Below are 13,232 nucleotides of genomic sequence, written 5' to 3' on the forward strand. Positions count from 1 at the left end.
CAACAAGAGAAGCCACAGCAATGAGAAGCCCGCGCACCGCAAAGAAAAGCAGCCCCCGCTCGCCACAACTAGAGAAAGCCCACGCGCAGCAATGAAGACCCAACGCAGCCAAAAATAAAGAAATAAAAAATAAATAAATTAAAATATACGTACGTGGAACCAACCTGGAGCCCCTTGTTTGGCCTCTCAAATCCGTTCCTCCAGGAACCCGGCACACTAGAGGGCAAAGCGCCCCCTTCTGGTGGGGTGAAAGCTGTGTGTGGGCCGCAGAGCTGGGCGCTCTCGTGGGCTGTGTGATCGCCCTTCACCCCACTCTGTGCAGACTGTTTAAGTGCTCAGGACATTTACAAGATGCTTGTGTTAGTTGTAGGTAACCACGCCCATGTGCTTTATGCCTCTCAGAAAGGAGAACGTTCTGAACAAGGTTTTGGTAAAGGAGCAATCCCAAGTTTGGAATGGGCGCATTCCAGAATGTTCTCCACATCAGGGCTCCAGCTGGCTTGGGTCTGGCCACTTGAGACAGTGCCTTGAAGGCACGTAACCTCAGGAGCCTCGGTGAGTGACAGTGAGGAGGAGGGTTCGTGGTAGCGCAAACGTGGTGATCATGAAACAGGGCTGTTGATGGGTGAGCGTGGTTAGATCTTGCCGTGTTTTCTGTGCGTGCCGCAGGGCATGGGTGCAGCTAAGCTTCTGTCAGACGGGGTTCTCTCCTCAGCTGGATCTCTTCCCACACATCTGGTCGTGGGCAGGTGTTTGGAAAATCACGTAATTGCCATTGCAGTGCGGCCTCACACTCCATCCAACTCTAAGACGGGGCTCTTCGATGCAGCTTCCAGAGCAGCCAGGCCAGGAGGGAAAGCGTTCTGAGCTGTAAGTGCTGTGGCCAGACCCACACACGGGTCCTGGTTCCTGCACGTCCCGGCTGTGTGGTTTGAGGTGAGGCCCTTTACCTCTGTGAGCCTTCACTTCTGGGTCTTTAGGTCCTGATTTGATACGAATCTGAGAATGTGGTGAAGATTCGGCAGGGAAGGCGTGGCGTGTCTCTCCTGGGCTCCCACACCCCACACGCTCGCTTGATCCCAGCACCTGCTGGTGACGTGTTGTGTCTGAGTTACTTCTCTTCCATCCCACTGAATTTCTTCCGGGGCCGGGTCCAGCTCTTAGCGTTTGTTCCTTTGTGTTTACCCCAGCATCCAACGCAGTGCTCCACACATTGGTGGCGATTTGGAAAAGTTGAATAAATGAATGACTGTTCAGACAATAAAAGAAGTCGTGCTAGGGAGTGGTGCTGCAATCAACCTCTAGTTTCTTAGAACAAGACAGTGTTTATGCTGTGAATTCAGTTGCACAGTATTATATATGAGAGGCTTTTGGTTAAGGAGAATCATCAAAAATGTGAGCAACTAGGAAAGACTATTTTTTTTTCCATCTTTCTAGAAGAGGGTAGGTCACTCCGTGGGCTTCTGGGCAAACACTAGCTTGTCCTCTGGGGCCCTCCAGCCTTGGATCTCAACTCTCTGTGTTGTTTATTTGAACAGTTTTGTCCCCTTTCCTTCTAGGCCCTTCTATTACATTTGCTGTTTCCCACACGACTAGGCTAATAATAGCTTTGACACAATTCAGAGCATGAGTCCCTTGTCTTGTTTATCTTTCAATATTCTCATCTCTGTCTGGAATAGCTTCTGATACAGAGTACATGGTCAGTACAGGTTTGTTGCCTGGATGGATGAATAACTGAACACAAGGATGTAAGAATCCTCTTTGTTCTCTGTCTGTCCCCCTCTTCTCTGACTTCTATCAGGTTTTGTCCTGCTTTTATTTATTTATGGTTATTTAAAAAATATTTGACCTCAGGTGCAGAATTAGATTAGATTATGGATTGTTCATGACCCTCAGTTTAAGACATGCTTTCGTCATTGGTCCTTGCATGATAAGCCTTAATGTGTATGTAGATGGATGGATTTTAAATAGTATAACAAGGGACTTCTCTGGTGGTCCGGCGGTTAAGACTCCACCCTTCCACAGCAGGGGGCATGGGTTCGATCCCTGGTCGGGGAACTGAGATTCCACATGCCGTGCAGTGCAGCCAAAAAAAAAATTTAAATAGTATAATAAGCACCCATGAACTTGCTACCAAAACTCAAAATAGGGCCTTAGCAATAACTTATGTCTAACCATATGGTTTCCCCACCTCCCATCTCTCTTTTTCTCTCAATCTGGGGTAACCATCATCCTGAATCCTTTGTTAATTTCTCCTTTGCTTTCCTTTCTATATAGTTTTTTTTTTAACATCTTTATTAGAGTATAATTGCTTTACAATGGTGTGTTAGTTTCTGCTTTATAACATAGTGAATCAGTTATACATATACATATGTTCCCATATCTCTTCCCTCTTGCATCTCCCTCCCTCCCACCCTCCCTATCCCACCCCTCTAGGTGGTCACAAAGCACCGAGCTGATCTCCCAGTGCTATGCGGCTGCTTCCCACTAGCTATCTATTTTATGTTTGGTAGTGTGTATATATGTCCATGCCACTCTCTCACCCTGTCACATCTTACCCCTCCCCCTCCCCATATCCTCAAGTCCATTCTCTAGTAGGTCTGTGTCTTTATTCCCGTCTTGCCACTAGGTTCTTCATGACCTTTTTTTTTTTTTTCCCTTAGATTCCATATATATGTGTTAGCATACTGTATTTGTTTTTCTCTTTCTGACTTACTTCACTCTGTATGACAGACTCTAACTCCATCCACCTCACTACAAATACCTCCATCTCGTTTCTTTTTATGGCTGAGTAATATTCCATTGTATATATGTGCCACATCTTCTTTATCCATTGATCCGATGATGGACACTTACTTTGCTTCCATGTCCTGGCTATTGTAAATAGAGCTGCAATGAACATTTTGGTACATGACTGTTTTTGAATTATGGTTTTCTCAGGGTATATGCCCAGTAGTGGGATTGCTGGGTCGTATGGTAGTTATATTTTTAGTTTTTTAAGGAACCTCCATACTGTTCTCCATAGTGGCTGTATCAATTTACATTCCCACCAACAGTGCAAGAGGGTTCCCTTTCCTCCACACCCTCTCCAGCATTTATTGTTTCTAGATTTTTTGATGATGGCCATTCTGACTGGTGTGAGATGATATCTCATTGTAGTTTTGATTTGCATTTCTCTAATGATTAATGATGTTGAGCATTCTTTCATGTGTCTGTTGGCAATCTGTATATCTTCTTTGGAGGAATGTCTATTTAGGTCTTCTGCCTATTTTTGGATTGGGTTGTTTGTTTTTTTGTTATTGAGCTGCATGAGCTGCTTGTAAATCTTGGAGATTAATCCTTTGTCAGTTGCTTCATTTGCAAATATTCTCTCCCATTCTGAGGGTTGTCTTTTGGTCTTGTTTATGGTTTCCTTTGCTGTGCAAAAGCTTTTAAGTTTCATTAGGTCCCATTTGTTTATTTTTGTTTTTATTTCCATTTCTCTAGGAGTTGGGTCAAAAAGGATCTTGCTGTGATTTATGTCATAGAGTGTTCTGCCTATGTTTTCCTCTAAGAGTTTGATAGTTCTATATAGTTTTTATTACATCTATATGCATATTCCTAAAAAGTAAGTGCTTTTCATTTTGGTTGTTCTTAACTGTATAAAAAGTATATCATTGTTGAATGTTTTATTGCTAAGATTCATCTGTATTGTTGCATGTTCCTGTGTATATTCATTTACCCATCATTGTTCAGGTATTCATTTGTTGTGTGACTATACCTCTGTTGATTCGTTCACACTCCTGTGGCTGGGTAATTAGGTTACTCCCAGGATTTTGTTCTTGTGAACAGTGCTGCCATGTGTATTCTTAAACATGATGCATCAAGTTTGTGCAAAATTTCTTTTTAGGTTGTGAGCTCGAGGGTAGAATTCTTGGGTTATAGGAAATGTGAATTTTCAACTTTAGGAGGTAATGTCAAAATAGTTCCCAAAGTCTTTGCACCAATTCATACTCCTACCACACCCTTTCCAAATCTTGTTATCCTCAAACTTTAAATTTGGGCCTATTGATTGGGTATAAAAAACAGTATTACACTGTGGTCTGCTCTGATCACTAGTGATGGTAATGGTGAACATTTCTTCAAATGTTTATTGACAAATGTGTTTCCTGTTGTGTAAAATGCGTTTTCTTTCTTTTGCTCATTTTTTCTATTGAACTGTTTATACTTTCCTTATTGATTTGTAGGAGTTTGATATGTATTTCTGATGAGAACGCCTTGTTGATTTTGTGCTCTTTGTTCAGTTATTGGTTCTTGTGTAACAAACCATCCCCAAACTTAGTGGCTTAAAACAAAAACAATGTTTTTCTTATAATTGTGTGGGATGACTGGGCTCAGCTGGGCGGTTCTTCTCCTCCATGTGTTGTCAGCTGGGGTGACTCACTGAGTTGTAGTCGGCAGCTGGCTAGGGTAGACTGGACAGTCCAGGACTTCACTAACATGCCGGGTGCCTCTGTGTTCTTCCATATGTCCTCTCCACTTGGTTAGCTTGGGCTTTCTCATGGCGTGGTGAGCGGGAGTGGTTGAACTTCTTACCTGGAGGCTGTTTTCCAAGAGGAAGGAAGTAGAATCTGTCAGTCCTCTTAAGGCCTCTGCTTGAAAATCCCAGAATGATGCTTCTGCTACAGCAAAGCAAATAATAAGGTCAGTCTGGATTCCAGGGGAGACAATAACCTCCAGGGTAAATAGCCTCCACCTGTTGATAGGGGGAGCAGCAGACACACTCAGAGAAGGAATTGATGGCAGCCATCATTGGGGATTATCTGCCACTTGTGTATTGTGACTATCACTCAGTTATTAATTTTTCTTTCTACTTCTTGAAGGTGCCTTTGATGAACCAGTGTTCTTAATTTTTAAAAATTAATTAATCAATTTTTGGGGGGAGAGAAATGATTTTATTGTTTAACATTAATTTCTTTTTTAAAAAATAATTGAAATATAGTTGATTTACAATGTTTCAGGTGTACAGCAAGGTGATTCAATTATACATATATATATATACACACATATATATATTTTTTCAGATTCTTATCCATTATAGGTTATTATAAGATATTGAATATAGTTTACTGTGTTCTACAGTAGGTCCCTGTTGTTTATCTATTTTATATATAGTAGTGTGTATCTGCCCAAATTTCCAATTTATCTCTCCCCAATTCCCCTTTGTTAACCATAAGTTTGTTTTCTATGTCTGTGAGTCTATTTCTGTAAGTAAGTTCATTTGTATCATTTTTTTAGATTCCATGTGTAAGTGATATCATATTTGTCTTTCTGTGTCTGACTTCTTCACTTAGTATGATAATCTCTAGGTCCATCCATGTTGCTGCAAATGGCATTATTTCACTCTTTTTTATGGCTGAGTAGTATTCCATTGTATATATATATCACATCTTTATCCATTCATCTGTTGATAGACCCAATGTTCTTAATTTTAATGTAGTCAAATCTGTCTCTTCCTTTGTGGTCAATGCTTTCTGAATCTTGTTTAAGAACTCATTCCTTGCTCCAAGTTCTTAAAGGTATTCACCTTTATTTTCCACTGAGAGATTTTAAACTTTTATTTCTAATGGTAAGTCCTTAATTCATCTATAACAACAAAAAAGGAACATCTCCATTCCTCATATCTATACTCTGGAGATGGAGGTGAATGTAGATTATAAGTATCCACATCCTTGGAGGAGATTTGCTTCTATCACATGTAAATCTTCTAAACTTCAAGAAATAATAATTTAATTCCCTCACCAAATAATTAAACTGGTAAAATGATTTCTAGGGAGAAAATGGGAAAAATAAAAATCATCAAAGGGCAAAAATACTCATAAATGTTAATATGTCCTAGCTTAAATAGTTATTAATTATACTTATTATAATAATAAAATTTTATAGAAAGGACTCAAACAATTTTTTGAAAAACCCTGAGGGGTTTATTCCTTTATTGGGCTTCTATGACATTCTAGGCTGAAGTGATATAGAGAAGGCGCAAGACACATGTGGCCTCTGGGCTCGTGAACTGATGGGACTGCATACCCCACGGTGCTGCTTCTGAGTTACAGAAGTATCTTCATGAAGGGTCAAAAGATAAAGTTGTACATAATATATCACCACATATGAAAGAACCCTCTGTAACACACTCGATGAAAACATTCGGCCACTCATTTAGTTCCACACCAGGATCGAATTTATCCTTGAGCATTTAAAAATTAACTTCCAAGATGCTTGTCTGGGGCAGAGTTACCCTTTTGTCACAGCACATTTCTGGAGGGGCTGCGAGTCTAAGTTTGCTTCTCTATCCCTCTCCTATGTGGTAGTTATGCCCTTAGGTCATTTAATTGGGGAGCAAAGCAGTTCAGTATGTGACATCCACTACTGGGTAAGCACAAGGCTTTGAACCAGTTAAAAGTATATTCAGTATATAAGAAAGGCCTATGTTCAGCTTTTTGAGTGGTAATGGTGCTAAAATTCATTACAAAAACAAAACAAAATAAAACAAAACAAAATAGAATCAAGAGAATCTGCCTACTAAAAAAGAGTAATTCAGTAAGAAGATGAGATGATATCAGTAGAATCAGAATTCAGTAGAGGTGATAATATCAAATAAATACCACTCCCGGTAAAAATGGATTCCCACTTACCTACTAAATTAACTGCCGACTTCTCACTCCGGTATCCACAGCCCTGCCACATCTCCCCCACTTACCTTTCAAGTGTAGTTTTCCATTACTTATGCTCTTGTTCAAATGGACCAGCTGGTCTCTGTGCCTTTGCTGGTGCTCGTTCCTCCACCTGGAACACCTTCCTTGTTGACTGCTCACTGCCACTTACCAACCTCCTCTCCATCCTCACAGGCAGCTGAAATCCCACCTCTTCCACCCTGCCTTAGACCCAGCGCTCTATACCCTTGCCAAACCTACTTCCTTTATGGTTACTTGTATGCTTATCGCCTCCACTGGAGCTGCGAGCAGGGATCCTCTTTGTATCCCAGGGCTTGACACAGAGCTTGCAGAGGAGGATGTAAAGAGTAAAAAGGATTTGCTGAAGGAGAACATCATTGCATCCCAGGCACAACAGGCTCTTCTTAAAGTGTCATACAAGACAAGAAAAACATAGCTCTAACTGATGGAAGATAAATATAATGTGTATCCTAGAAACACGATAAACAGAGATATAAACAGGTGATATGGTTTAAGACTGAATGAAAAAGAGAAAGCCTTACTACTGTCTTCAGAAAACATTATGATGAAATTCAATAGCTGAATTCTCTAAGCTATAGAAAACTGTCTTTGTTTCGATTACCTCTTCTACTAAATTGATAAGAAAAAACTACTTGACAATAAAACAAGAGCTTTATTATTTCAGGGCCAGTTCTGTGACTATTGCAATTCCGAGGACCCCAGGAAAGCACACCCCATCACCAATGCAGTTGATGGATCCGAACTTTGGTGGCAAAGCCCTCCTCTCTCCTCAGGCACGCGATACAACAAAGTCAACGTCACCTTGGATCTGGGGCAGGTGAGTTGGGGCATTTCATCTGGAATGAGGAAAAATTAGTTTGGATCATTGTTTCTGTGGTTATTTCTTTTTTTAATTAATTTTTTATTGGAGTATAGTTGATTTACAATGTTGTGTTAGTTTCTGCTATACAGCAAAGTGAATCAGTCATACATATACATATATCCTCTGCAGTTATTTCTGATATAATAATGATTATTTTAAAAGCAAACTTCAGTTTCAGTTCACTAATTACTGTGAAACCTGTTACATTAATATTTGTGTCCCTCGACACCCAGCACAGCGCCTGTCACGAGGCAGACACCCATACCCATCTATTAAATGAGTTAAAAAATAGTTGTAAGTAGTATCATTGGCAAAGGTATCTTTTATTATTATTTTTGGCTGTGGTAAAGTACACATAACATAAAATTTAACATATTAGCCATTTTTAAGTGTACAGTTCAGTAGTGTTAAACAGATTCACATGGTTGTGAAATCAATCTCCAGAACTCTTCTTTATCTTGCAGAACTGGCCCTCTGTACTCATTAAACACTAACTCCCCATTCTACTTTCTATCTCTATGAATTTGACTACCCTTGGTACCTCATATAAGTGGAATCATACCGTATTTGTCCTTTTGTGACTGGCTTATTTCACTTAGCAGAATGTCTTCAGGGTTCATCCATGTTGCAGCATGTGTCAGAATTTCCTTTCTTTTAAAGGCTGAATAATATTCCATTTTATGGGTATCACATTTTGTTTATCCGTTCATCCATCAATGGACACTTGGGTTGCTTCCACCCTTATGCTATTGTGAATAATGCTACCATGAACATGGGTATGGCAGAGATGTTTTTATAGCATTCTCTTTCCTGGAAATTCTGACTCTGTGGACACTGACTACCATAGTTTTTGTCCTTGTTTGGCCAGCTGGTCCATGAGGGTACCTGACTAAGACCTGTCCTCCTGTGGTAGGCTAAGATGGTCCCCACAATGCTTCCCTCCTACTGTACATGGCCCTCTCTTTTGACTGTGGACAGCACTGGAAATACGGTGGATGTCACTTCCGTGATAAAGTGGCATCATGTGACAAAGATGAAGGGATTTTGCAGATGCATTTAAGGTCCCAAGTCAGCTGCTCAAAAGGGAGACTATCCTGAGGGACCTCTCCTAATTAAAGGAGCTCTTAAAAGTGACTGAGCCCTACCCCAAGGAAGAGATTTGAAACATGAGAAATTTTCCTGCTGATCTTGAAGGGGAAAGCTGCCTGTGGTGATGGCCATGTGGCAAGGACCTAAGAGTGGGTTCTAGAAACTGAGAGAGGCCCCAGCCAACAGCCAGCAAAAAAAAGCAGGAACCTCAGTCCTGCAACCATAAGGATCTGGTTTCTGCTAACAAGATGTGCAAACTCAGAAGTGGGTCTTCGCAGGCATTTGGTGATTACCTTGATTGCAGCCTTGACCCTGGGCAGAGAACCTGGCCGCATCATGCCCAGACTCCTGACGTAAAGAACTACAAGATAATAAATGGTGTTGTTTTATGCCACTAAGTTTGTGGTAATTTGTTAAACAGCAGTAGAAAATTAATGCACCTTCTTTTTTCCTCCTTCAGACCAGGCAATGCCTCCCATATATTTCACCCTATTCCTTCAACAAATATTTCTTGAGTACCTTCTGTGTGCCAGGTACTGTTCTTGGTGTTAGGGATACATAACAATACAAAAGGGAAATGCATCCCACAGACTGGAAATCGAATGATACTGATATTCCTTCCAATGAACGTGCTATCTTCAGTTTGGTGATAGAAGGCTTTTCCACCTCTTCTGCCCATATGTTTTGTTAAATCAGGCCTCTCCTGAGAATATTTTCACCGTCAGTTTGCATCTGAGATAATTCATGGAGATCCGTCATGGTGTGAAAGACTCCATAACCCCAGTTTCAACTATGAATTAGTCTTATCCTTCTAGCATTAATTCAGTAGAGATTTTGCCTATAATGACTAGGATTTACCTGTCATACCACTTTTTAAACTGAGGATTTCTGTAGTTAGCTGGGACTTTTAACCCATTAAATGATGTTTACTGAACATACCAGTGCCTTGTGGATTTGCTCTTTTTCCCTTAAGGCTATTTTTTAAAAAAATCTACCTTTTAAAAGTACCCTTTTGATGTATCGAAAAATCCTTAATTAAGATAGATGAATTAAAAAAACACCAGCATAGGAACAATTTAGTAATTTGCTGGTTGCTGACAGACATGAGCCATGGTAAACATCTTCATGAAGACTGTGCCCACCCCCCTCCTTCCTGGGTGGGATGCTCCTCGTAGGTGGCTGAGAGTGTGGATCCTCAGGTCAGCCCACCCCGGTTCATACCCTGATGCACTGCTTACTCTCTATGTGACCCTGAGCCACAGACTTCACTGCTCTCTCTTGCAGTTTCCACATTTATAAAGTGAGATGATACTAGTGCTCACCTCACAGGATGGCCGTGAGGTTTGAATGAGTTGACTACTTTGTTTTTAAACCTCTTCAGGCTGGTGGTTTTTAAGTAAGTTTTTATTTAATAAAATAAAGTGAACTTTAGTAAACACTCCTTATTAAAACAGACCGACTCCTAACTTCTGCCCCTCTAGAAAATACTGTATATAATCCTGTAGAAAATACTCTAGAAAAGTCTAGAAGCAGGGAACGCAATATACATTATGTCAGACTGAGGATGTTTCTTTTTCCTTGTGTTGGAGCAACATGTGCTTTAACAAGCATGTTTTGTCTTGTAAGACTCATATTTTATGCCCCAGTAGTGGGATCTGTATTTTCTCCTTTTTACTGGAATTAACCATGAAAGTGTCACTGAGAGGTTAGATTTCATAATTGAATAGCGACCTACAGACCTGAGATTTAGGAAGTGCAAATCTTTCTTGTTCTTAGTTTTTAAAATTTATTTTTTAATTGAAGTATAGTTGATTTACAATGTTGTGTTAATTACTGCTGTACAGCAAAGTGATTCAGTTATACATATATATACATTCTTTTTTTAATATTCTTTTCCACTATGGTTTATCATAGGATATTGAATATAGTTCTCTGTGCTATACAGTAGGGTACCTTGTTGTTTATCCATCCTGTATATAAAAGCTTACATCTGCTAACCCCAACCTCCCGCTCCATCCCTCCCCCAACCCTTTCCCACTTGGCAACCACCAGTCTGTTCTCTATGTCCATGATTCTGTTTCTGTTTCATAGATAGGTTCATTTGTGTCATATTTTAGATTCACATATAAGTGATATCACATGGTATTTGTCTTTCTCCTTCTGACTTAAGGAAGTGCGAATCTTGATGCATCGTTGGGAAATAAAATATAGGCCATGAACTTGGTATTACCAAACCACTTTTTTTCTAGCTATTGAGAACTGGAATTTGACTTTCATGTGCTGTAGTCAGTTTGGCAGCTTACGTTGTCGCGAGGGGGTTACTTTTCTCTGTTGTGTTTTGGACTGCTTGGTGGTTTTCATTGTTGTTTTTCTTGGCCAACACAGTTTGACAAGTGAAAACATTGCCTTCAGGACTTGATCTTGAAGGGCAGTTTTCCTCCTTACAAGGTGGCAAACGTAGGAAGGTTCTGCAATTCTCCAGGGGCAGTGGCATATTCTGGGGCTGTTCAAGTTCATTACATTATATATTACTAATCAGTTTCAGGCTATAGAATAAGAACAGAATGTGTTACTGGAAACTTTCATCTTGTCTGGCCAAGTATAATGAGTTCATTTTGACATTTGAAGCAAACTGTGGATGTCCAGTTATTAAAAGGGGAATTTTTGGAATGTAGGGACATTTGTTTCTTCCTGGTGGGGCGTGACCTCTGACGATCTCCCCCTGTGAGATAAGAAGTTGTAGCAATGGGCTTGAGTTACGCTCCTGGATTTCCTTCAGAATCAGAACGAATCTTACTCTGTGGACTCCCTATATTCACTCTGCTTTTCCTCCTCCAGGGTGAGGTATAAGGAAAAACACGTGAATGTGGGTGAGGCAGGGGTTCTCATGGTCCCTTGAAGTCAAGGTGGCCGGGAGGTTGGGAGGGGCTGGATCTCAGGTGGGAAGGAAGAGGGGGACCAGCACAGGGGCAAGACAGGATCCCCAGCAAAACATGCCTGACTCATGGGTTCCACGGAACAACAGGAAAACCGTCTCAAGACGAATTTTAAGGCTTTTACACAACTTGTCATGCCCTCGAGAGTACTGTTTTTAACCTATTAGTAGTAGAAATAAACAAAGACAAAGCAGACAAACACCCCTCCCCCCCAAAACCGAAAAAGGAATGAATGTTTGCCTCAGAGGCTGGAGGTGTGAAAAGATGCCATTGCGCCCTGTTCTGCAGGGTTGCTGGGGAAAGGGGCCTGGCTGGATAAGACAGACCCCTTATCTTATCTTACCGTAGATAAGACAGTCCTTTGGGCCTTGTTAGAGGCAAAGGCTGTGAGGCCAGGCCCTGCCGTCAGCCCTCCGGGACCCTCTGAGTGGGCAGCCCGGACCACAGCTCCTGTGCCCGTTCACACATGTACCATCTCCAGGGCCTCCACCTGACTCCCTGCTTCCTGCCTGAGGGCTCTTTCCAGGCCCTGGGAGTTTTCTTAGCCTGTGTTTAGAGTAGCTAGCCATGAAGTGCAGGATTTAATGCCCCCAAGGCAACCCTCAACCCAGAAGAGACAGGAGTTGGTGGAAAATCCCCTCATTTCCCTGCCTCTTCTTGGGACAATTCCGAGGAGCTTTCTTCACAGTTCTTCAGAGTCTCCACCAGGACGGAGCCCCAGTTGGCCCTGGTGGAATTTGCCTATTAACACCTCAGTCATTGGCTTTTCTCCCTCCTCTGTGTCCCTCTCTCTTCCAATTTATACTTCTTGAAATCAACTCCCAGATCAACTACCTGTACCCAAGTCTTTATCTCAGAATTGGTTTTATTTATTTATTTTTTAAAGTTACTTATTTATTTATTTTTGGCTGTGTTGGGTTTTTGTTGCTGCGCGCAGGCTTTCTCTAGTTGCGCAGGCTTTCTCTAGTTGCGGCGAGCGGGGGCTACTCTTTGTTGTGGTGCGCTGGCTTCTCCTTGTGGTGGCTTCTCTTGTTGCGGAGCACAGGCTCTAGGTGCACAGGCTTCAATAGTTGTGGCATGTGGGCTCAGTAGTTGTGGCGCATGGGCTGAGTTGCTCCGTGGCACGTGGGATCTTCCCAGACCAGGGCTCAAACCCGTGTCCCCTGCATTGACAGGTGGATTCTTAACCACTGAGCCACCAGGGAAGCCCCAGAATTGGTTTTAGAGAGGACCCAAACTAAGACAGTGAAGAAAGGGGCCGAGACTGAGGTCCAGAAACCCCACTAGGCGTCCACACAAGCAAACACTATGAACAAGTTATTTAAAATGCAGTAAGTAGAAAATCCAGAAAAATGTTTCTAAAGCTCTCAGATTCAGAGTAACGAAGGAAACAGGATTATAATTTTTAAAGAAAAAAAATAGGTCACAGAGAAATTTCCCATTAGTCTACCTATTTTTTCATGAACTCAGCATAGACTGTGAACTCCTCAGAGTCCAGATGCATCTGAGAGTGAATTTAGTATTCAGATGCCTTCTAGGCACCTTTTTTTTTTTTTTTCCTGGTCCTCTTCAACTTTTATGAGACTTTGGTGGATGAATCCAAAACATTCTTTG

At 41.4% G+C, this 13,232-nt stretch overlaps 1 protein-coding gene across 10 annotated transcripts in view; it reads left to right on the forward strand.

Annotated features, from left to right (window-relative positions):
• LAMA3 (laminin subunit alpha 3) overlaps positions 1-13,232 on the forward strand; it is a 241,734-nt gene that overhangs the window by 13,286 nt on the left and 215,216 nt on the right. For all 10 annotated transcript variants that reach the window (XR_009497350.1, XR_009497351.1, XM_059895307.1 and 7 more), the window contains exon 2: positions 7,396-7,548. Coding sequence is in view for 8 of the 10 variants with exons in the window: in XM_059895307.1 (XP_059751290.1) it covers positions 7,396-7,548 (153 nt within the window). In the remaining 2 variants the exon portion in view is untranslated. The remainder of the gene's footprint in view (positions 1-7,395; positions 7,549-13,232) is intronic.

Source organism: Balaenoptera ricei, chromosome 14, assembly GCF_028023285.1.
Source record: "Balaenoptera ricei isolate mBalRic1 chromosome 14, mBalRic1.hap2, whole genome shotgun sequence".
NCBI lineage: Eukaryota > Metazoa > Chordata > Mammalia > Artiodactyla > Balaenopteridae > Balaenoptera > Balaenoptera ricei.